This window comes from Crocodylus siamensis, chromosome 1, assembly GCF_052110815.1.
Source record: "Crocodylus siamensis isolate JL-2025a chromosome 1, ASM5211081v1, whole genome shotgun sequence".
In the NCBI taxonomy this organism is placed as follows: domain Eukaryota; kingdom Metazoa; phylum Chordata; order Crocodylia; family Crocodylidae; genus Crocodylus; species Crocodylus siamensis.
Window position 1 is genome coordinate 303,295,012 of NC_143395.1, and position 23,943 is coordinate 303,318,954.

The window sequence follows — 23,943 nt, forward strand, 5'->3', positions numbered from 1 at the left end:
CCCTGCTACCAACTCTGGCTGCATAGGAGAAACAGGGGGGAAGCATTCATCCTCAGGGTCCTGGAGTTGCTTCAAAGCAGTGGATCTGGTAGGAAGCTGTACTGATGATTTGGGAAGCTCAGAGCTCACTATGCATGCCCAGCATAGCCGAAGTTGGTTGTGACCCCCTGAGTCAAATCTCTGCAACTAGGAAAGATTATACCTATTAAAAGTTTTTTTGGTTTTGGGGTTGTTATTTTTTAAGTGAAGCACTGAGATCTCTGCAAAGATGGAAAAAATACGAAAACACCATTTATCTACATACTGCACACCGGAAACTAAATGTCTTTCATGATTTCTTGGACATCAGTAGCCATTTTTAAAAGTTTCCAGTGAGATAAAAGGGTGGGTAGGTTAGCACATGTGTGTGGATCCTGGCCATATTGCTACCAGTGAAATCGGAGTTGGGAACCAAATTCTACCGTGACCTGCATCCTGTGACAGCTATGCAGAAGTCAGGGGAAAATTTCACCTCTACCACCTAGACCCTATGGCCTAGCCTTTCACCTCTACCACTTTGCAGTTTTCACCTCAGTCTGTCACAAGAGAACTTCCTGACCAGCTGTGCTGTAACTAAGGAGGGCAACTGGGGCAACTGTCTGGGTTCCGATTTGGGGGAGGGGAACAAAGAAACAGTTGCTGCTGCAACCACAGAATCAAAATAGCAACTCAGCAGCAATCAGAAGTCACCACTGCTGCTATGTGTAGTAGTTGCCTTGGGTGCCCTGCTGTGTTGTTACACTTCTGGGCTAGGGACAGATATTATGCATTAAACCGCTTTAAGTGATCAGAAACTGGTTTAAACCTGTAACAGAACAGATATTCAGTGCACAATAAACCAGTTTGAAAATGGCTGAAACCAGTTTGAGATAAGTCTGATACTACATTCAACCAGGTTTAACTGATCTGGCTCAAACTGGTTTATGTAATGTCTGTCCCAGACCACTTGCTGGTTTAAGATAAACCAGACACCCCCCAGCATCCTGGCATGCTCTCTGGGCTGGGCGGGGCTCTCTGCTCCACTACAGGATTGGCCTCTCCCCCCTGCTCCCTGTTTGGAACTCGGCACAAACTTGCAGGTACAGAGCGTCTGTCTAGCTTTTCCCTGCTAAGCGGGGATTATTCCCCTGCTCCCCTCTGCCTTACACAGACACCTCAGCATTAGCTAGCAGACCACATGCTGGCTATGGTCTGCGCTGTGCGAGAGGACAGAGACAGAGAGGCATTTTGGAGCTAATCAACAGGTAACTTAATGTCCTTCCTTGGAAGAACTGTTTAAGAAGAGCTCTATTAGTTAATGAAAAGAGGCTTTGTTTTCTTAATGAGTTGATAAACACTGAGTTAGGGGTGATAAGCATTCCCTCCCAGCAGCTGGGGGGATAATCAGAGGGTCCTGTCTGGGCCTGGCTGTGCCCCCCTCCCCTAACTCTGCCCTGTGAAATCAAAGGGAGGGCTGCTCTAGCACCCTTTGGCTTCTAGCCTGAGCCACTGCAAGCATGTGCCTGCACGTCTGGGATGTCTGTCTAGGTTACAAACTGATTTAGCCTAGCCAGGTTAGGCTTGCAAAGATTGAATTAATTTGGCTCAGGCTTTTTGAATGTCTGTCCCTAGCCCTAATGGCCAGTGCTGAGATTGTGGTGACACTACAAGGTAGAGCTCCACAACTCTGTTCAGATGCTTTCGCTTACTTTAACCTATTCATGGCAGAACCTCAGTCTCTTTAAAGTAGCATGCAACAGCAAGCAGCAAGAAAAGATGAGTGAAGGGCTTTTATTTGCTCACAGAACAGGGTACAACACAACCATTATCTATGCAGATTGCCCACACCATCCTGCAGATATCCATGCTCCCTGCCCAGCAAGGAGAGAGTAGGTGAGTCTTAGTAGCCAATCAATCCTTTGTCTCTCGTAAAGAAAGGGAACATCTTTTTTTCCCCAGTGCTGAAGAGAGCTAGATGTGTACCAGTGTCTCAGAGTTGCAGCAGCGAATGTCTGGGTTGGATATCAGGAAAACTTTCTTCACTGTTAGAATAGTGAAAAAACAGTGGAATTAACTGCCTAGGGAAGTTGTGGACCTTCCAGCACTGGAGGTTTTCAGAAAGAGTTTAGATGATCTTTGCTCTGGGACAGCTTAGGAGTACCAGTGACTGGCATGTTCTGTAAAAAACAATTGGAAGCCCAAGATCTCTCCTGTCTCCCTGCATTGATCATTAGGAGATAACAAGAATTGCTCTGCAGCAGGTAAATATTGAAGAGGACCATGCTCAGCAGCAGGAGAATGAAGCAGAGCTCCACAGGTGGTTTAGTTACTAAAGAAGATTAAGGTAGGCAAGGTTCTTTGGGTGAATCTGATATCTTTTATTAGACCAGCTAAATAGTTGGAGAACAATTTTTAAGCAAATTTTTGGGTTCAAAAACCCTTTGTCAGGCTAAGGAAATTTCAGCAGTTGGTGTGTGCTCTTCCTGGATGGAATTAAAAGTAAAAAAGCCAGAGGCTGGTCTGGTATGCATACAAGACAGGCAGTCAGTGAAAATATAGATTGAGGAGTTAATGGGCAAGAGACTGGCTGGGTGGCCGGGAGAGAAGGAGGATGAATAGTGGAGAAGTACCTGGGAAGTCAGCTGTCAGGCAGGTTATAATATGTCAGAAATCCAATGTCTATATTTAGTCCAGAGGTGTAGGTTGTCCATGATATATTTAGTCCACGATTTTTGGTGTCCAGGAGGTTGATGAAGTGGAGTTCATAGACTTGTCTCTGGGAAGCCTGACTTTTCTATAATTTTGGGATTCCGCTGAGTCTGCCAGCTTGAGTGATCGTTTTCTAAAATATGGGGAGAAAAAGTGAAGCTGGCTTCTAGTTGTGAAAAGGGAGGGGTTTCCCTGTTTCCTTGTTTGCCCTAGTTCCGGCATGTAGGTATGGAGGGGAGACTGGATTCACTAGGCTCTTGTCAACCACCAAATATTGGGTGGTGTATTGTTTCTATATTGGATGGTGTATTGTTTCTATATAATATATGGTGACTAAAAACCCTTGACTTCTGTATTTTATAGTTATGATTGACTATGACATTTGTATTTAGTTGAATGTTACAGTAGTGATTCCCAAAGCACAGCCAGAAAAAGGGGCTTCTAGATCACCGCAGGTATCCTTCCTTTTTAATTAAAAGCTTATTAAGGGAGTGCACTAATCTGAAAGAAATCTTGAGCATTGTCCAAGATGCATCTGCCAGGTGAGTTTGAGAACCACTGAGCTAGAGTTTGGTTGAGAGGCTTAATATTTCCTATGTCTCTGCCCTTTGTCCCTTCCCTAATGTTTAGTTCCCCCTCCAGTCTCTAGCCTTTTTCCCCTTGCCTTGTTTTAAAATACAGTGAAGATGCTTTAGTCCCTTTCCCTGTAGGGATATGAGGGCTTTCTTCCTGTTCTGCCCCGGTGATCAGAGGGTTTGATACAACAGGCTCAGGCGTGAATTCCTTCTCTTTACTATGCAAAACGCAATAATGGTAGCAAATAGGAAGTGGTTTGCTAAGTCAGACTGTTTTTTATCACTATTGCCAGTAATAACCACAAGGGAAAAAATGCAAACACCAAGTTCATTGTAAAGCTATATATGGGGAAAGTCACTTGTGCAATTCTTTTGCTGGCAAGACTACACTCTGTAAGTATCAGACTTTTTAAGTAGATCTTCTGGGGTCTTCTTTGGCTTCTGTATCTAGATGAATTCAATATACTTCAAGGCTAAAATCTTGATGCCTTATTCAGCTTTACTGCGGTGTAGTCAGTTTAATAGAATTTCCTATAAACAGCAACCTTATATGGGAACTAAGAGAAACACTCCTGTGGGGATGTCAGCATTGATCATTAATAATGTTAGCTTCCTGGCTCTGGCTGCTGTTAACATCCAGCAGCACTGTTAATAATAGAGTTTTAAATTTAGTCTTTTATTACTTTCTTGATCATCCCCAAATTATCTTGGTATTCCCAATGTACCTGTTGTTGCTACATACTTTCAGGGCTGTTATGGAAACTGTGGTATTTATTCTTTCTTATACAATTTAGGGTTCTCGTGCACCAGGAAAAATGACTTTCTATTGCCAATGAATCTTTCTTAACTAGTGCTAAGAGTGAAGTGTGGTATTCAGTATTGATTTTCCCAAATGCGAGAAGCTATATGCTTTTCAAAAGTGATCTGAGAAGGAAAAGTGTAAAAATAGGCTTATACTTCCCTTTGATTTGTTGATTTGCTGTCCCATGCAAAAAAGACATGAAAGGTTTTCTTTTTCTCTTTGTTTTATCTAGTAATTGCACCCCCAAAAGCTGGAGAATTAGTGAAGTGAAATTGCAAGTACCAAGAGAGTAGAGTAACTGAAAGAGGAAGGAATTTTAATGGACTGTTTAAAGCTCTGGGTTTTATTCACATTTATTTAATCTCAGTGACTAGCATTTTGGAGAAAGAAAATAGTCCCATTCCTTTAGTGAACTTGTGAGCTTAACTGCTTGCATTGTCTGAGACATTCAGTTAAATCTTCAGCAAGGATATGTGGTTGGAGGCCTGCATGTGGGGCAGCCACCCTTCTCCCCCAGCCCAGAGACAGCTTCTGTTAAATTAACCTTAACTAGGAACTTTCTGGCTTTCTACCTGTGCTTTTTCCCCAAATCACAAGAGTTTTCTTGTAAGGATTACATACACACACCATGCTAACTAAATGTTGTTTGTTTGCTTAGCCATTGTATACTGGCACTAATAACATCTTCCAAAGTATCTCATTTTCAAAAGTAACTTAAGCACATAAAACTGTCTGGAGAGCTGCCCGAGGTAGGAAGGAATACTTTTAAGTTTAGAGTCTAAACCAATAGGGAATATTCAAGAAAGGAGTATGAAAGCCACCTTTCTCACTGATGTTAATACCTGGTTGCAGCCTTGGGTTAGGGATCTGTGAGACTGGATTCACAGTCCAACCCCCTTCTTGCACTTAGATACCCTAAGCTGTCCCTTTTGAAGATAAAGGATGGATTCAGTCTTTTCTTTTGAAAAACGGTGGAGTGACTGGAGAGCTATCTTTTATGTTATAGTGCAGAGGTTAGAGCATTCACCCTGGAAATGGAGACCTGGGTGTAATTCTTTCCAAAATCAGAGGAATTTCAGTCCCTCGCCTCCCACTGCAGAGGCCCAAACTGCCAGCTGTTGACTAGGTTGGGTGTACTAAAGCATTCAAAACCTATCAGGACAAACACAAGCAAAGAGGCTGTATGTTTTGTCAAAAAAAAACATGCAACACCCTCCTGTCTACACCCAAAGATCCCTCCATATACACGCAACCATGAGCACAGCAGAGTAGGCAAAGCATACAGCAATATATTTAAAAAGAAAAAAGAACAAGACAATGAGGACGAAAAAATGTGCGTTAATTCTTCCCAGCGCATTTGCCTGATGAAACCTTCCCTTTTGCTGGAGATGGAGTATGATCAAACATTTGCAGCGAGTGCAACAAAATTATTATCAAAATCCTGCTCAGAGCTCAGATGAAGAGAGGGCTGCCTTGTCTTGTTTTGCTGGGCAAAGTATCTTCCTAGGAAAACTTACTTACAGATAGCAAAGTAAAACTGACTCATTACATGGCATGCAGGGTTTTTCTCTCTCCCATAGTTGGTATGTCTATGAAACATTGCTCGCTGACTGACTAACATGGTCACCTCCACTTGAGTCTTTGGTATGTGCTTTCTTCCTCTCAACTTAACTCCAGTCCACCATGTGAAAATAAGTGACCTTTATGTAGGCTGCCTCTGGGTGGGGAAAGGAGTGAACAGCAATATTTCATGAAGCGTTGAAAGATGCATACCCGTAGTCTATTATTACGTTCAGTATTTGTAGAGGGATGTGAGAAACAAGGTGATATTTGGCCAGTAGAGGGAGATGCTGTAAAACCGATGGCAAGTATCGTCATTTGTGACTCTACCACAAACTGAATTAAAATATGCATCTGTGCAGCCTGCTCTGCTGCTCCTATGTGTTCATCATTATTTATTAATTGATTATTTCTCAACAGTTTGGATACATTGGCAAGGAAACTGTGAAGAGCTTGATCTCTGTCAGGGTAGAGGAAAACTTTGCATACTTATTCTTGCAGGCAGGGGGCATTGTTTTATTTATTTTTTTAGACCATGACATTTTAAATTACATAGTATTTAAAATTTCTAAATAAATTGTGACGAGTCCCAATTAGTGCTACTTCATTGTTGCTCTGAGGACAAACACTGCACAGCTGTGTTCCCTTCTTAAACACAGAGAGAAATGCTTAGGAAAGGAAAGGTACAGTGGACCATTCCCAAGCTAGATTGAAGCTGGAATAGAAGGAGCAACATCTCTGTGCTCACTGCAGCAAAGCCTGGGAAAGGAGGGGAGTGTTCCCTGTGCTCTACACGCCCATGCAGGTCCCTATTTTTCTTTAACCTCATTCACCACATGTACAAAGGGCAGTCCATTCAGTAACTGTCCCTGGCCTTTTTTGTTGCTATTGATCTGTTATACATCAGCAGAAAAGCACACACTTTTGTATATTTTTCCTTTATTTTTCATAAAACACATACAAGTTACAAATATAATTCGTGCCATGTAGGGTACTACTTATGACCTAATTTATATGGCAGGGACCTTAAGTTGTAGATCCAGAATATAGAAATACTATTGCTAACATTTAGTGGTAATGTTTCATCAATTGGAATAGTTTTTAGTGGCATCCATCAACACTGTTAAGTGATAAGCAAATGGAGGGTCAGCTGAATTATCTCAGTGCTTTGTGCTAGCCTGGAATTCAGTGTGCCCACCTTCAGTTCTTCAGGATCCATTTCTGAATGTAGCAGGAATAAGAACATCATAACAAATATTAAGGAAGCATCATTAAGCTTCATAATGATTAAGCATCATTATTCAAGGAAGGAAAAACGCAGTTATTTATTTAGGTCCCTGAAGACATAGTTTAAGCTCAAATTGTTTTTTGGAATTACTTTCTGAGCACTCATTCTTTCATCCCATTGTATTCCTCATGGAAATGGTGGCTGTTCACCCAAATTCAAACCAAGAGAACATTCTAAAAAGTTAAGCTCATTTCCCACCCCCCACCCCCCAAAAGTAATAGTAGTAGTTACTATGTTTTGATGCCCGGACAACTGTGGCAGGGCAGGTTTGGGTGATGGGACAACTGGCCTGGCAGCTAGTCTCAGCATCCCATCCTTCCCCTCTCATATAAGTTTTTAACTATTTATCATCCATTGACTTGTATGTGGTCTGTTATTTGATCTGTTCATTTTTGGATCAAGAGTGGGGTTGCTTATGGGCGTGGGTGGTACCTGTCCATATTTTTACTTCTTGGGGTCTGGAGAGTTCTTTCTGGTTTGTTTGGAGTTTTCTTTAGTTATTTTTAATATGGTATTAGCACCATATCAAGATACATGTTTCTTTTTAATAGGAGAGATTAATTGGTTTTAGATCTGTGGGGTCAGTGCTCAGATCAGGCCCACATATACAAATCTAGCCTTGCACTGGCTAGATTGGGCTCTGCGCACCTGGATCCTGTCTTGTACCATCTGAATCCAGCCCTATGTATCTTGATCCTGCCTCACACTGCCCCACTATGTGCACCTAGATCCAGCCTCATGTTGCTCAGCTCACGCTCTCTGCAGGGCTGAAGGGCTCCCAATGGGTCTGGAAATTTGGCAGCAGGGGAATAGTAATTAATAGGGCTCTGCAAAGCTTCCATCACTAATTTGATTTGAAGGAGATTTGGCCCCATGCAGTGGCCAAATCTCCGAATCCGAATCAAATCAGGAGACCCATTAATCTCTCCAAATTGAATCAGAAGCCTCTGAATAAATTCAGAGAGATTTGGAGAGATTCAATGATTCGGCCATAAACACAGCTTTATATGTTTTTTCTGTATATCAGGTGTGGCTCATGAATGCTGAGATGGTGGGGAGGATGGAGAGTATCATGGGAGTGCAGGGGAGTCCTCCAGTCTGCTTCCAGGTCTGCTGCGGCGCGCATGGGGAGTCCCCCCTTCTTTGTCCCTTAGCTCGGCAACTGGTGCCTCCTGGGTCGGGGAGGGTACCTGGGGTCCCCTGCGGCCAGTTGCTGAGCCTGGGAGGCACGCTGTTGGCGTCGGACCTAGAAGTGGACTGGAAGTTCTTCCGGTCCACTTCCATGTCCACTGCCAAGCACGCAGGGGGGCCCCCCACACTCCTGTGGGACTCTTCACCTGCCACACCATCTTGGCGCTCACAGGCTCTGCCTGGTACCTCAAGGTACGTAGAAAAAACATAAAGCTGTGTCTATGATCGAATCTTTGATTCTCCAAATCAGACTTGAATCTTCAGATTCAGCCAAATCGAATCAGGACAGTAATCCAAATCAGCTAATTGAATCACTGTCCCCTGAATCGAGCCAAATCTGAATTGAATATGGCCCGCTTTGTACGCCCCTAGTAATTAATCTTGCCACTATTCCCCTGCAGCTAAATGTATGGATCGATGGGGAGCTTGGTTTGGCAGATGACATGACTCTGAGAGCTGGATCTGGCCTGCAAGCCAGGGGTTGAGCACTAAAGCTTTGACTATAGGTATGCTATTCCTCATAGGTTAGAACTCATAGGGCACAACTACATGAGATATTTACTTCAGAGCTACCTAATTGACTCCACAGTAGAATCTCAGTGTCTACTCTTGTGGCCCTATTAGGCTTCAGAAAACTAATTAACTCTGCCACAGGTTAGTATTTGTAAGTACAAGTACTATCGTGCAGCGTTCTTCAGTGCGCAGCAGTGCACATGTAAATGCTGATGGGGCAGGCTGGAACACAAGGGTGCTTCAATGTGGGGCTGTCTGCTGGCTAGTAGGGCTGTGCGAAATTTCAGCAGCCATTTCATTTCAGAGGTGTTTTGGGGTATTTCGGGTGTGCTGAAACATCGAATTCAACTCGAAACAGAAGACTCAGAAACATCTCTGAAATGAAACAAGGCAACCAAAACACTTCTGAAATGTTTTGGATAATTCTGGAGTTTCGGAGCCGGGCTTTCAGGGAAATAGCTGTACGCTGCTGCCCTGCCATGCAACTTGGCTCTGCAGGGAGCAGAGATCCACGCCAGGGGTCTCATAGCTACCACTGCCCACTGTGTGATGCCCTGGCAACATGAGCTGCACAGGGTGGACAGCAGTGGCGAGGAGACCCCAGTGCGGATCTCTGTTCCTTGCAGAGTCAGGTTGCACAGCAGGGCAGTCCTGGTCCTTGCTGCACGGCCTGGCTCCGCAGGGAGCAGAGACTTGCACCGGGGTTTCCTCCCTACTGCTGCCCACCCCATGCAGCCCCAGATCTCTGCTCTCTGTGGAGTCAGGTTGCGCAGCAGAGACTTGCTTGCCACTGCACTGCTTCCCTGCCCTGCAACCTGATGTGGCAGGGATCAGAGTTTCATGCAGGGCCTCCTCGCCTGCATGGAGGGCAGTGGCCTACCTCCTCCCCTGGATGAGCCATTCATGGCCCCATCCTGCTCCCCATTGGGGCCCCAAGTGCTCAGCCCCAAATCCTACCTGGCTGAGTAGGGCTGTGCAAAGCTTCCCTTGCAGCCTGTTCGAAACAGATTCAGCAGAGCCAAATCTCCAAAACAGATTCAGCCAAAACAAAACAGGACAGTAATCTGAAACACTGAAAAAAATCACTGTCCTCCGAAATGGCCGAATCCAAAACTGAATCAAAATGCAGCTGTTTCACACAGCCCTACTGGCTAGCCTCCCACTGGAGCACTCTAATGTCCCAGACAGCCCGTCTACAGCACCTTGAGTCAGGTCAGAGCAGCCCCAGGCTAGCAGGTTGAGTCCTGGGTCCCCTGCCAGCCAGGGGTTCTTCAGCTTAACTCAATGTCCTGCAGTCCTGGGCTCACATGAAGACATGGCACCCAGGAGCGATACATTCCAGGGTAAAATGCATCAGTTTTTTAATGCATTCGTATTAATTTTACATGTAGATGTGCCCGTGGAAAACTTGAGATTAAATCTACAAACTTTGGAGAGTTTTACTATTCCTAAATCTTAATCTCTGTTGAATTTTAGTTTCCGCTTTCTTAATGGCATCTGTCTCCAAGTTTATCCTGTCACTTTTTTTATATAGATATATTCAAAATACATCTTTTATAACTACTATAGTATTCTGCACTGGTCCATACCTGTAGGGAGTGAACCAGGAAAGCCAAGGCTGTAACCGAACTCCAACTGGCTACACAAATCAAGGACAATAAAAAGTCCTTCTTAAGATATGTGGAGAGTCAGAATAAAAACAATATTGGACCCCTGCTAAACCAAATGGGACAGCTGACAACCAACACACAGGAAAAAGCCGACCTGCTTAATAATTACTTTGCATCAGTTTTTCACCAGCCCAAAGGGACAACCACCTGGCCTAACACGATGCAGGATGGCCAAGGTGAGGGTGAATATATGCCCATCATTGGTGTAGACCTTGTGAAGGAACACCTTGAGAGGCTGGGCATCCACAAATCAGCTGGTTCAGACAGATTGAACCCAAGTGTGGTTCAGGAACTGGCAGACGTCATAGTGCAGCCACTGGCAAGGATATTCAAGAACTCATGGCGCTCGGGCAAAGCACCTGAAGATTGGAAGAGGGCCAGTGCAGTGCCTATCTTCAAGAATGGGAGAAAAGAAGATCTGGGGAAATCCATGGAGGACCCCCCTCCACCCCCTCCGCTCGGTAGGACTGGTCACAGGAGTGGCACGTAACCTGCCTGACTAAGGCAACACCAGTTGCCCATGTCCAATGGTCACAAACTCCTCCAAGACCATTTTAGGCTGGACATAAAGAAAAACTTCCCCCAAGGCCTGGAGTAGACTCCCCCCAGAGATGGTGCAAGTACCTACTCTGAGTTCTTTTAAGAAACATTTGGATGTTTATTTTGCAGGGATACTTTGACCTCAGCTGACTTCCTGCCTCTTGGGCAAGGGGCTGGACCTGATGATCTTGCAAGGTCCCTTCCAGCCCTAACATCTATGAAATCTGTAGTTGCTTCTGCATGTTCTTTATACTCGGTAGTAGTAGAGGTTTTACATTTAGGACCTTCATGGATTCTCTCTTCTTTTACTCTTCAGGGCTGTTTTCTGATTCTAATGGGGCAATAGAATATTTTGATAATGTTATATAATGTTGACAGTATTCGAACTGGCATGATTATCAGTCTGGCCACAGTATCAGTGTTTATCATTTTTTGTGCATAGTGAGGGATATATTGGAGGCTGAGAATGAACCTTCAAGTTCCAGGCTATAAAAGATAAGATAAATGTTAGTGGTAACAAGACTGGCTTTTGACTGGCCCTTAAAATTTCTCATGGAATGTGAAAAATATAAATTGCTCAATCCAGCACAAGAAGAATGGAAAAACCTACTTAAGATATTAAAACAATGTTTATTTGGGGAAAAACAAGATATGTAAATGCAGAATATATGCTTAAATAAAGTTGGGTGATACCAAGTAAAGAAGTTTATTCTGCACTGGAGCTAGGTACATGGCAGGCAGTTCATTTCTGTAAACAGTTCAGAACTTGTCAGAGAAATGTGTGCAGTCACCCCTAAAGACCTTTGTTCCACTGTATATCTAAAAAGGTGCATTTCATTTCTGGTTCAGCAGTAGGACGATAATTTCAAATTTGAATTACTCACCTTTTATATGTTGTTAAGGTGGGTACTGTGAGAAAAGGAGGGAATCTGATTTGGATTTTTGCCTACAAAGCTTCTAACATATCCCCAAGTTTATGTTCTTGTGAATGGAAGGTCTTTTCCCATGTAGATAATATCAGATCATCTTAAACAGTTCCCCAACCTCATATGCCAAAAGAAGCAAGTTAACACTTAATGGAGTAGAGCTGACTTCAAGAACTGGTAATTAAGCAAGATCCAATTGTAACAAAAAGGATGTGGCACTTCTTTTCAAGCATTTTTTATTCATTTTTTTCAATGAGAAGTATAAGGCTTAAATCAGGTATGTGGGAAGAATCCTGTAATTTACTGATGTAACTCAGTTATTGTTATTAGTCTAATTTTTTTTCCAGAACAGAAAACCTACTGTGTGGGGTGACTTTCTACATTAATATTATTTAAAATCCGTTGTTGGGGCATGTACTAATGCTGTCCTTGAATAATTAAAGGCCTGTAAGAAGCTGTTATGATGGTTTGTGAATCAGTCTCCCCAGTGCTTAACAGCTATTTGTAAAAGCATTAACTTGTCATTAAGTACTACTGACTGATTGGCTTTAGGGAGTAATTGCATAATTAAGTTTAAGCTTACCAAGAGGTTACTTGAAACATTCAAGTTTCAGATGTGATTTCCAGGTGAGTACAGAGATACAGAATCAGTCTGGCTTTTAAATAAAATCTTTTAAAATCACATAAAACCTTCTGCGCCTTTTATTCTTGCCTCTAGCCTGTGTTACACAGTGGGCATGTCTGCATATGAAATTAATGCGACTGAGTATACTCTGGCTCAATCTGAGTTGAAAGTAAACTAATCCTGATGTCACCACCTACACATGAGTTAAAGCACAGTAATTTACTGCTCTGCTAGATTACCATTTGTATTTAATGGGACTATCTGTCAGCACAGTAAATTAATTTTCTGCTCCCTAATTGCTGTGTATGTGTAGACAGTGATAGGAGGTGCCCCAATACATCGGTCCAATTTTGAATCAGTACCAATGTAAAGAAAACTGGCTGTATCAGATATCAGCTCAATAAATGCCTGTGCTGCATGCAGCTGCAGCGCAGCACTCAGGAGCAGGGCCAGCAGCATGGAAAGCTGCATGTAGCTGGTAAGTCTGGTGGGGTGGAAGGGAAGGTGGGGGGAGAGAAGGGGTGTGTGGCAGGGCAGATCAATGCGCCCCCATAGTGAGGGAGGGGGCAGGGGTAGGGGCAGGTGCTGCCCAGGTGTGGGGGGGGCAGAGCTGCAGCTCATTGGAGGGGAGGTGGCTCCCACTGTTTGCCCGCTGGGAGGACATGGGGGCCCAGGGGGGCACATGTGCCCCCTGGATCTGCACGTTGGGGTGGGCTGCAGCCAGGGCTGTGCAGGACTCTTCTTGGTGGGAGCTGGGTTCGGAGTGGGCACTGGCGGTGCTGGGAGGATGCTGCATCCATCCCAAATTTCACTCCTTTCCCAGTGCTGCTGCCATGAGCCGTCCTGCTCAGACCCAGCTCTTCCTGGCACATGGGTGGAGGCGGGGCATTGAGCTGGGACTGTGCTGGGCGGCTGGTGGTGGTCAAATTTGGGGTGGATGCAGCATCCTCCCAGTGCTGCCAGTGCCTGCTCAAAGCCCAGCCCCTGCCAAGAAGAGCCCCACATAGCCCTGGCTGCAGTCCATCCCTCCCTGTGCAGATCCAGGGGGCACACCCCCCCCATGTGCTCCTGGGGTGTAATCAGTGGTGGGAGCCACCTCCCCTCCCACAAGCTGTGGCTCCGGCCTCCCCCCTGTCTCCCCCTGGCTGGATAGCATCTGGCCCTACCCCTTCCCCCTCCCTTGTTGCAGGGGTGCATTGATTTGCCTCCCACCACACACACCTTCTCTCCCCCCTTCCCTTCCATGACACCGGCCTTACCAGCTGCACGCAGCTCTCCTCAGTGCCTGAGTGCTGCGCTGCAGCTGCATGCAGCCTGGGCATTTATTAGCCCCATCGACCAAGCCCAGGCCTCACTGAGAAGAGCCCTGCATAGCCTCACTGCAGCCCACCCCGCCCTTGCAGATCAAGGGGGCACACGCCCCCCGTGGGCTCCTGGGATGCAAGCAGTGGCAGGAGGCACCTCCCCCTCCCCCCCTCCCCCGCACCTGCCCCTGCACCCTCCCTCACCATGGGGGGTGTTGATCAGCCACCTCCAACACATTTTCCCTCCCCCCTCACCTACCAGCACTCCAGATTTACTAGCTGGAGGCAGCTGTATTAGAAATCGGATTGCTATTGGCCAATATACCTCCTTAAAATATCGGTATCGGTATTGGCCCCAAAAATCTCTATTGTTGCGCCTCTAACAGTGATACTTTACGACACAGAAGATTAGTCTCCTGTGCAGTAAAGCGTCTCTTGTAGATGTACCTAGCATATGGTGTGATTATTGAGACTTAAGCCTGTAATTCATTTTTTTCAAAAGATTCCAGCCAACGTTCCATACTAAAGCATCCCCAGAGCTTTGTGTAAAGTTCCTGCATTTGTTTATGATTTTGTAAACTTGAGAAAACTAGTACGCAATGACAGACACGTTCCTATATTTTTTAGAACAAATGTTTTTACTCTTTTTGTGTTCCTTCATAAATGCAGGATTTTCAAGTGACCTTTACTATGTGTTCTGCTATATATCAGGCACTTTGGTAATTGAATGAAAAAAATCATACCACAACCAGCATCATTTTTTGCTTGGCTCAGAGTTTCTTGTATATTGTAGTGGTGAACTACTTCATTTTACTTAAAGTTATATTTTATCAAAAAAAGTAAACTAGATTAATGTGTCTTTCTTCTTCCCTAGAGGAAAAAAATGTGGACTGTAATCTGTTTACATGTACTAAGGATAAAATCAGTTTTTGAAAAAGGAATTGTATGTCTGTTGGAACCTATTATGAAATTCAGGCAAAGGCTTTTATTACAAGTTCAAATGAGACATGCAGCTTGGAAATCCTTGGCTGTCTCCTTCCTGTGTTACAGGAAACCTTAAACTTTTTTGTTCATGTTACATAGTCTGCACGGGATTTTGCACTACTGTTGTATATGATAAGTGGCAGAGGTCAGTCCCTTTGGAACTTAGGAGCAGAAAAGTATTTACATGATAATACATTTTTAATTTTGGGCAGAAAGGGCCATTGTTTTAGTAACATAAATCTTTATTTCGGTATCTGAAAGATTATTAATTCTAGCGTTCTTGAAATTCTTATAGATCCTCTTGTTACTCAATTTAGTCACTTAACCTTCATTTTTTTGGGCTTTTCTTACATGTATTGAGTCACTGGATTTTAAAATGCTAATGGATTTTCTTTTCTTATAAACTGTAGTGGGGAATGGTTAATTTGCTCATTACATTACTGAAGGTTTTCAGTTAAAATTCCAAGAGTCCTAAGGACAGTTGACTTGTTTGCATAATAAGTTGTGGGTTTGCTTATGACTGGGCACTTCAGCTTTGATTACCAACAAAGATTCACAGAACCTGGTAGGCTTGTCACAGGCATCCCTTAGGTGTGATAAAGTGATAAAGGAAATGTAGTGCCTTTCAGAAGGGTGTGTACCTATGAGAAACAGGAAGCAGTACAGTAACTGGCTGTGTGTTAAGGGATTTGTAACTCTTGACTAGTGCAGGTGTGCAGACACGCTGCTGAGCATACTCTCTTCAGGCATCTTGGCAGCCGCACTGTTCAGCAAAGAGTGAAAAAGCCTGGTGGGTAGAGAAATATGACTACATTACAGCTGAAAGAGTTATCACATTCAGGTCTGTACAGGAGAAGACGGGATCGTCCTGATAGCGTGGTGCTTCAGGGGTTACATGAAGAGAAGCTAAGGTGAGTGAGTGAAAATTAATGGCTAACAAAGGTGCCTGGTGCCTCTTTAGTTATGTGTTTGTTTTAATGGTTACAGTAAAACTTATGTACAAACAGCAGATTTGATAATGGAATTGTCAAACACATGCAATGAAAAGTATCCCCCAAAGTACCAAATAAATCTAGAAAGAGCTAATAGGAAGCAGATATTCTGTGTTTGCTTCAGTCACAGCATGGTATTTCGCAAGGATACAACTGTCCTAAATAAAGGAAAAGGAAGCTCTCCATAGCTTTTTAGTATACCTCTGACAAATGTAACTTACTAGTAAATACCTTTCCCAAATCTTACAAGTTATTGCATTGCAGCATACAGTAAATTCACAATTTCTGTGAGAGTGTTCTGACAATTTAAAAAAAGTTGTCTAGCTTCTCTGGGGTCTTTCTGCTGCCATTCTGTAGGGTTTTTCTTTGTTTATAGATGGTCTGGTGCAGCTTGTTAGATTATGGTTTTTCATAGGGGTTTCTTTGTTATTGCAATGGCTTTAGACAAAAGAATGTGGTAGAACCACTTAACATGACCTTATAAAGAAAGGATAACCAAAAATCTGAAAGCAGTTTAATGACTTCAGTTATTTTCCTAATATTAATGTTCATTTTAGCACATTCAATTAGACTTTCAGAGGCCTATATTTTGATTGGTATCATGAAAGAATAATTGTTTAGAACCTGGGTGAACAACAGTATAGAAAAGTAAAAATACTCTTTTTTTTAATATTCTCAAACAATCTGTTCCCATTTTTCCTAGTTAGAGAAGAATTCTTGTGTAAATGCTGACAAAAGCATCAAGGGAGTGAAAGTACTTCCTACCTTCTAATGACTACTACATTGCTCTTATTTCTATGCTATTTTTTTTGTTTGAACTCTATAACTGGAGTGCTACATAAAATTGCGTGTTACTTTTTTATATGGGGGTTACAGTATTGTCAGCTTCTGTATAACAAAATCATCTTTTCAGGCCTTCAAACTTTGACTGAAACTCTACAGAAATTACAGCTACTTCTGTAAATGCACAAATACTTCAGTTAAATTATTTGAGCTTGTGGTTTCAGAAGGATGGAAATTTAGATTGATGTGCTTAATTAACAACTTAATGTCAGTTTATAAACTATTTTCAAACAGACATTATAGAAACTTTAGATAAAGTCTTTTAGTCGCCACGATACAAAAAGAAGTAAAACTAAAGTCTTCTTGCAATTCTGTTAACTTGAATCTTGATCAGGCATTTATTCATGGGACCACTCTTTACCTGCATTTTTAAGAATTCTAATACATGTTCATATTAAAAGTCTTACAATCTCATATTAGCATTCCTAACTTCAAATGTCCTTCTTTTCCTTATTGCATACTTCATGTTTTTGGATGTATGTACCCCAAATCAAACTATTACACTTAATCAGCTATACACCTCTTAGTCCAGGTTATTTTTCAGTCTACCTAAGTCTAGAAGTTTATGCTTGATTCAATGTTTTTTCCTTTTGTAATATAGTTTCTATATTCAGTTTAATTTATTTTAAACTAGTACAAAAGAAAAAATAAAGGTCATGTTTAATGTCATGCTATGGGATCAAAATATGCTTTCATAACTCAAATCCATCAGTAAAGCTGTTGGAAGCAAGTTACAAAGATGCATATTTGATAGCAATAATATTCCTGTTGTTCTTTTTTTAGTGTTCATGTCAGAGTAGTATTCATGAGCCTTGATCTGAAGTAAGGCCCCATGGGGATTCTGTATAAATATAAAGTTGACATGACTCTTACCATGGACTACTTAAAGGTTAAAAAGATGGACATACCTAAAGGTTAGGTGTGAGAGCAGATTTGTGTCCAGAAGGGATTTAAAGAAGTCCATAGTCTCACAGATCAGTTAACGGAGGATGATCCATTCATAGAGTGGAATGGCAGAGTGTCTGGGTGTGTTTTTGGGACAAGCGGGTAAGGAGACCAACACCTTTTGAAGAGGCAGTGTCAAAAGTGGGCACTTAGGCTGCGTCCAGACATGCGGGGGCCTGCAGTTTGTGGTACTGCAGACCTCTTTGTGGCACCACAAACCACACGTGGTGAACATTAAAATGTGACCCATGCTGCAAATTTACAAGCAGAACTTGCTATTGGGATTTTTTGGTAGCAAAAAGTAAAAATCAGAACAAAAAGCAGCGCAATGCATGCACAGCAAGTATTTGCCAGAACACATGGAGCCCGGGCCATCCAGAGCAATGTTCTGACTGCCAGCCAGGCCTCTGTTGCCCAACCTGTGTCCCTGCTGCTCCAGGCCACCTGGTAAGACTGCTGGCCCCAGCCTCCAGCTCTCCCTGGCTAAAGAGCCAGGAGAAGCTGGGCAAGGGCAGTTTGCCTGTTGTAGGACAATTTGTCCACAATGAAGCACACGTGCAGGGGCTTGCAGTGTGGGAATTTGTGCTGCTGCAAGCACAAATCCCTGCATGTCTGGATGTGGCCACAGAGGTCAAACTGTTCCAATAACTTTGTTAATTAAGTTGGTTGTTTAAAGTAGGCCTTGCTCTTTCTTTTAACCCCTTTCCTCTTGTTTCCCATACCTGCTATTGTGATCTTGCAATAATTTTTATGGAAAAAGACTCCATTATAAAACTAGGAAAATATTTTTGTACTCTTATAAATAAAGGTGAAAAAGAAAGTCCTTATTTTGCAAGAACATCAAATGGAACCCTGAAAAACACCAGCTTACTAAATTCTTCCCAGTGGCACTGAAGTGTCTGTTCTTAGTGAACATAGTCAATTTAGAATCTGTTCATACACAAGGAGTACAAACTACTGCCTCCAACATGTGTTATTTCTGAACCATCATATTGCCCTGTTGCATGGTTTTGAAACATCTGTTAAAATTCATCTGCTTGTTAGTTTTCTAAGCTAAGTACAAATGGTCCAAAAGCCTGGGCTGAATCAATTCAAACTTTGCAGGTTAGTCTAAGCTACATAGATTGAACCAATAAGCAAGTGAACAGATAGTGACTTTTGATTCTGGAAAGCAGCCAAATGCTTGCAGTGGCTCAGGCCAGAAGCTGAGGGGCACTAGAGTATGCCTTCCTGCTCTGCTGGAGCAGACAGCTTGGGTCAACACTACCCTAGTCTTTTGTGGTGGGGAGGGTGGGGCAAAGCATCCTGGGATGCTGAGGGACTGCCAGTTAACTTGAATCTGAAGAGGATCTGGAACAGAAGTTCAATAAACCGCTTTAACCTAAATCAGTTAAGTCTGATACTGCATCCATCCAAGTTTATCTTAAACTGGTTTCAGCCATTTTGAAAGTGGTTTATATGCACTGAACTTTGGTTCTGTTACAGATTTGAACCACTTTCTGATCACTTATACTGGTTTATGTGTAATTTTGTCCCTAGCCTTATAGTGTTGCCTAGCTCCCTTTTTAATACCATTATGAATTTAAATATGCTAAATAATGCTTACATTAGTTTCTATTCTATTTTCTAATCCTATATCATTGTGTACCTGTTACTGCTTAGTTTCCAAAGTTGTCTCTTGTGAGGGGTTTCTGAAAAAGACTTTGAAAAGACTGTAGTAAATTATAAATACCCCTTCTTTTTTTCTTCCGAAGCTTTTTCTCTGTTTCTTTGTGGTGTCCTTTTCCCTTACCCTGTTTGTAGTATTTGCCCTCCAAGTTGTCAGGAACTGCGTAAACCGCCAATGTGTGCTTGTACAGAGCATAACTAAATAGTGTACAGCAGCACCACTCACTGCCCTAGGTAGAGAAGTAGATTCATGGGTGACTGGTGCTGCCTTAGTCGGGGGGGGGGCATGTGCCCCCCTCCCTCCCAGCCAATTGCAATATGGCCAATCACGAGACAGCTGATTGCTGCAGCCGCTTCTGGGAGTGTAACAGCGCTCTGCTCCCCAGCCAGCACTTGCAGGGGGGGCACCAGTGCTCCTGCCTGTCTCCCCCGCCCATCACCCAAGCTGCAAGTGCGGCCAGTCAGGGAGTACACTGGTGCACATGTACCCCCGTGTACCCCCTACACATCACCACTGAGTAGATTTAATCTCTGACCTCAGTCTTTCTTACACAGTTTTCGAGTATGTGCTACAGCTGGATGTGGGATGGCAGCTAGGACAGGATAACTCAAGTACGAATAATACCAGAGTGTCCAGGGTCCTGAGTTGAAGAACTAAGATTTTCTGAAAAAGAAACCATCATGGAATGCTTAATGACTATGAATGTAAGGTTTGGACATGAGGCCAGTTAATTAACTGGATAGAATCAACATTAAAACTCAGCAGTATCAAAGGAAAGGAAAGTAGAAGAGGCCTAACAGAACAAAATAACTTCTGTTCCAAATGCAGGAGTGTATATAATTCCATACAGTTTGGAAAGCAAACAGATAAACCAAAAAGTTCCTGTTTAAATTCTTTTCTGCTGGATTTTTTTTTTTTGTCACAGGCTTTTCAGATTGTAGTGAAAGCATCAAAATTATCAATGAGCTTTTAAAAAAACTTTGACTGGCTCTTTGGTACCAAAATTATGTTTACATTTTTAACTTGAAATTAAGTTCAGTGTGGATTATTCTGAAGTATTAAAATATAATTCATCAATAATTGGAACCCTGAAATCCTAATGCCACCATTGAACAGTATTTTATGAATATGTAGCTAAATGTACATTCCTAAAGGTATACAAAGTAAAAAAGACCATTTTTTTTGCATGAAATAAAGTTCCTTAATGAGACATAGTTTGAAGTACAATATGAAAATAGAGTAATTTCCTGTGTTAACGTAACGTTATGATGGATCAGATACAGCAGGATTTGAGGGTTCATAACAGGAAGTAGATCTCTTACTTTTGCATCTCTACCCATTAATGCTCATATAATACAAAGCCTGACCTATCTCTATAATTGTTTTCTAAAAGTTTGTAAATCTGTCCTACTGTTTGCAGAGAATGAGCCCATAAGCAAGTCTTCCTCTGTAACCTTTTGTAGGGTGGATTACACCAATGGTTTGGGCCTTACTCATAAATTTTAAAGTTTTAAGTTTGCAACAGAATCCTCTAAATAGCCTCATAATTTTAGTGCTGTACCTGGAATTTAACAAATGGCTTATTTAAACAGTAACTCAAAATATTTTAGACTTTATCAGCTAGACACCTAATTTTGTGTCTTGAACTAAATTGGGAGCCCAAAAACTGCAAGTTAAGTTTCAGTTGGCCACAGTCTATGTGACACTGAACAAGCCACTTGATCTCTCCTTGCCTCAGTCTCTCCAGTTCTTGAAGTGGGACTTACAAATGGGTAGATGTTAACTGGTTTAAGAGAGGGGTGGGCAAAATATGGTTCCTGGGCGGGATCTGGCCCACAGTTCATGGGTCAGATCTGGTTCATGGGCCAGATCTGGCCCACCCACCAATTAATTGCACCCTGCCAAGCCCACGCCCCTTGCTTTGACCCTCGTGGCCAGAAGGGCCCAGCCCAGCCACCATGCATAGTTTTCAGGCACCTCTGCTACTGCCACTGCTGCAGTTGCCAGGGGACCTGCTTGGCTTCCCCGGTGTGCAGCAGGCATGTCCCCCATGCCTGCCTCAGGGTGCATGCAGTGGCTGGGAGCTGTGTCCCCTTCCTGCTCCCCTGCAGCCCCCAGATGAACCGCCCATGACTCTGTCTTGTGCCCTGTTCTGCCCTGGCTGGGCAGCGTCTCCCCTTGTCTCTGCCTCTACCTCAGCCCTGTTCCCTCCCTCACCATGGGAGGCCTTGATCTGCCCTCCCCTCCATAGAATGAACGTGAGCCACCAATGTGATGCCATAGCTGGCAAAGCAAACAAAACACTGGCGTGCATCTACAGGTGCATCTCAGACAAGACTAAGGATGTCATCTTCCCACTTTGCTTGGCCTTGGTGAGGCCACAGCTGGAGTACTGCATCCAGTTCTGGGCACCACACTTTAGGAAGGTTGTGGAGAGGCTTGAGAGAGTCCAAAGGAGGGTTACATGTATGGTAACTCAGAGGGGACTTGGTGGCAGCCTATAAGTGTATAAGGGGCACATATCAGGGACTGGGAGAACATTTGTTCATCAGGGCTCCCCAGGGGAAGACTAGGGCTAATGGTCATAAATAGCTAGAAGACCACTTTAGATTAGATGCAAGCAAAAACTTATTTACAACTCGTGTGTCTGAATAGACTCCCCCCAAAGTGGTACAATCACCTACTCTGGATATTTTCAAAAAATGTCTGGACACTCACCTGTGCGGGGCGCGAGCCAGGTTGTGACTGTTGCCCTGGTGGGTTCTATCCCCTGATGTTAGTTTGCGAGAGGGAGAGGTGGACTCATAACGGTTCCAGAACATTTTTTATTTGATCTCTTATTTACGCACCACTGGTGTAGATGTGGCTGTGCAGGCAGTTACACTTGGATCTGTCCTGGTTCGAATAAGGGACGGACGAACAAAAAAACAAAACAATGGATCCGAGAACAACAATGTATGCACCACCGGTGTTGATGCGGCTGCGCATTCTGTCCTGGTTTGGATAAGGGACGAACGAATGAAAAACAACAAAACGATGGATTCAAGATAACAAAAAACAAAATGAGATGGAGAACAAGAACGTACGAACCGGGACAATCGAGTGCACAAATGATTGCTTATGGCTCCGGAGGCAGGAGAAGCCGTGGGAAGCTGGCCAGGCCTACCCACTGAGCGGTGAAGAGTGCTCTGGCTCCTCTCTACTGAGCGGTGACTGCTCTGGTTTCTCTGTGCTTCTCCCTGGGCGCAAGCTCAACCCTAACTTTTATAGGCCAGATGACAAGCCCAATTTCAAGTCCCTGATCGGTCAGATTTTCACGCCAGAATGTTCACGTGGTTTTTTCCACAGGGGATGGGGTTTCCCCAGCACATGGCCACAGCCATGCAGCAAGCCAAATAAGGGCTTTCCAGATTGTGGGGAGAGTGCTTGACGGCATCTGTTGCTGGGCAAAGCTGGCAGAGTCCAGCTGAAGCGTGACATCACCTTGCTGGGGTCATCTGACCCCAGCAGTCCTTCCTGCCCAAGTGCAGCAGGGCTGAACCTGATGATTTCCTTTCCAGCCCCTAACATCTATGAACAATCGGCCATCGGTATTGACCCAGAAATATTTATTGGTGCACCCCTAGTAAGTGCTGTTAATATTTGTAATTGTTGTGTAACCAGTTGCAATACAAGAGCAAATAATGTCATGGTATGCCAGTTTTAGTAGTTAGTATGCACAAAACACTGTTTAAATGCTCAAATAATTCGCAACCGTTAAATTGCTTTATGACACAATGAAGCATTTTTCAAAACCGCCTCCTTAAGAGTACTGGACTGTCAAATATTTTGTTAAAAATGTCACCTATCTGCTGAAACCTTCCTCCCTGCTTTCTCCCATAAACAGGATGTTAAGAAAACAGTAAGCAGACATCTGTGATTAATCATGAGGAATTACTCAGCTTTATAGATGCTATTTGCACATCTTCCCCTTTTTTCACCCCGTCCTCCCTTCCTTTCTGAGTGGTGTTCAAAACTAATGTTTGGATTGGAAATTCTCGCCTTTTGCAGTTCAATAGAATATACTGAAAAAAAGAAAAGAAACAAGTCAAACAACTGTTGATAGTATTTTAATAATGACAGTTTAAAACTGAGTAAAGTAGGATCCTTAATTTTTTTAAAATTCCTAAGCAATTACTTTTCTAAAACTTCTAGGAAATGAGATTTCAGTAAAATCCTTCACTGAAATTATCTTGTGCAGCACAACAAATAGCTATTGAAGATATGCTACTAATAGCTATCAGTTATTTGAGTAGTTTTCTGCTCTTTCCTTTAGTCACCAAAAATACCTTAAAGATATCTCTTTGTGGGAAGATACTGACTACTGCACTGATTTTGTACTTTTCCGGTGGAGCCTAACAAATCTCTTTATTTCATTCAGTAAAGCTCCTGGGTTTCTTGCAGCTTATCAATTCAGGAGCCTACTTAAATACATGCTTAAGTTCCATTGGGATTTGAGATGTAGGCTTTTCTGAACCAAAGCCTTAGGGCTCCTCTGCATATACAGGGAGGCTGCTCCGATGTGCTGTAAATCCATCATGTCGGAGTAGACTCGATTAATCGAGTCAGCTGGAGCGCAGAAATTAACACATTCCAGCAGTCTCCAGCGTCGCATGTATCAGTGTCCCTGCACTGAAAAATGGTGGTGCCATGGTATGCCAGCTTTGAACTGAAGCTTGTTAAAAGAGCTTTAGTTTAAAGTGCCCTGCCACCATTTTTTCACTATGGGGATGCTGATGCACATGATGCT

The 23,943-nt window shown here is 43.1% G+C and overlaps 1 protein-coding gene across 4 annotated transcripts in view; it reads left to right on the top strand.

The window, feature by feature from the left end:
* LIMS1 (LIM zinc finger domain containing 1) overlaps positions 1 to 23,943 on the top strand; it is a 132,998-nt gene that overhangs the window by 56,070 nt on the left and 52,985 nt on the right. Inside the window, exon 1 of one of the 4 annotated variants that reach the window (XM_090021304.1) lies at positions 15,437 to 15,616. The exons of 2 other annotated variants lie outside the window; for them this stretch is intronic. In XM_090021304.1, coding sequence (XP_089877430.1) covers positions 15,510 to 15,616 — 107 coding nt within the window. In that variant the 5' untranslated portion in view covers positions 15,437 to 15,509. Of the gene's footprint in view, positions 1 to 15,436; positions 15,617 to 23,943 lie in introns of those variants that run through there. One more of the 4 variants, XM_090021313.1, reaches the window with a different exon arrangement.